Source organism: Eimeria mitis, genomic scaffold (genome assembly GCF_000499745.2).
Source record: "Eimeria mitis Houghton genomic scaffold, Emh_scaff1896, whole genome shotgun sequence".
NCBI classification, from domain to species: domain Eukaryota; phylum Apicomplexa; class Conoidasida; order Eucoccidiorida; family Eimeriidae; genus Eimeria; species Eimeria mitis.
In genome coordinates, this window is record NW_013570219.1 from 7,368 (window position 1) to 8,614 (window position 1,247).

General features: G+C 50.4%; 1 protein-coding gene across 1 annotated transcript in view; it reads right to left on the reverse strand.

Annotated features, from left to right (window-relative positions):
* EMH_0045490 (uncharacterized protein) overlaps positions 1 to 1,247 on the reverse strand; it is a gene marked incomplete at both ends in the record, with an annotated part of 6,494 nt that overhangs the window by 4,520 nt on the left and 727 nt on the right. The window contains 2 exons of the mRNA XM_013496073.1: positions 197 to 457; positions 673 to 783. Coding sequence (XP_013351527.1) covers positions 197 to 457; positions 673 to 783 — 372 coding nt within the window. The remainder of the gene's footprint in view (positions 1 to 196; positions 458 to 672; positions 784 to 1,247) is intronic.

The window sequence follows — 1,247 nt, forward strand, 5'->3', positions numbered from 1 at the left end:
GCAGCAGCAGCAGTGGCGGCGGCGGCGGCAGCAGCAGCAGCAGCAGCAGCAGCAACAGCAGCAGAAGCAGAGTTAAGCGCATGATATGAATCCACAAATCCTAAACCACTATTCGTACACCCGAAACATAAACCCTAAACCCTAAACCCTAAACCCCAAACCCTAAACCCTAAACCCTAAACCCTAATTATAATACCTGTGGCATTAAGGCCTGGAGTTTGTCTGCTTCTGGGCGTTTTTCAGGGGACGTCAGCAGCTGCCGCAGTTGCTGCTGCTGCTGCTGCTGCTGCTGCTGTATATCTGCATCAGCATCAGCATCTGCTGCTGCTGCTGCTGCTGCTGCTGTTGCTGCTGCTGCTGCTGCTGGGGGCTGCACAGCAAGCACCAACGCTGCTGCTGATGAGTGCAGCAGCGGGGCGCTGCCGGAGTGCAGCAAACGACGAAGAACTGCGATAGCCTGCGGCAGCAACGCAAGGGTTTAGGGTTTAGGGTTTAGGGTTTGGGGTTTAGGGTTTGGGGTTTAGGGTTTAGGGGTGGAGACATAGAACACTTTCAGGGCCTCCGTAGAACTCTATATATATATCCGGCGGTCTAGGGTTTAGGGTTTAGGGTTTAGGGTTTGGGGTTTAGGGTTTACACTTTAGGGTTTAGGGTTTAGGGTTTAGGGTTTACGTGTGTGACTAGACAAGCCTCGCTCTGCTGCAGCAGCTCAATGAGAGCAGCAGCAAAAGCATCAGCAAAAGCAAAGCGGGGAGAAGAAACCCCCAAAACAGCAGCAACAACCTGCAGCACCCATACACCACAAACCCTAAACCCTAAACCCTAAACCCTAAACCCTAATCGAGTAATAATAGGGAATAGAATAGATATCAAGAAGAGAATAAACAGCAGCAGCAAACCCCAGAACAATCTACACAATATAATTCATCTCATGGCTTAGGGTTTAGGGTTTAGGGTTCAGGGTTTAGAATCTAGGGTTTAGGGTTTAGGGTTTAGGGTTTAGGGTTTAGGGTTTGCCTTGAGCGCAGCCATGCGGATCTTCCAAGAGTTGTCTGCTGCTTCAAGGTGTTCATCGTAAGGATAGAATTCAGAGAATTCATCGTTGCTGCTGCTGCTGCTGCTGCTGCTGCTGCTGCTGCAGTGCAGCAGCTGCTGCACGAGTTGTTTATTTAGGGGTTGCTGCTGCAGCAGGTCAGCTGTATCTGTTGCATATATATTTGGATTATACTGCAGCAGCGGCAGCAGCA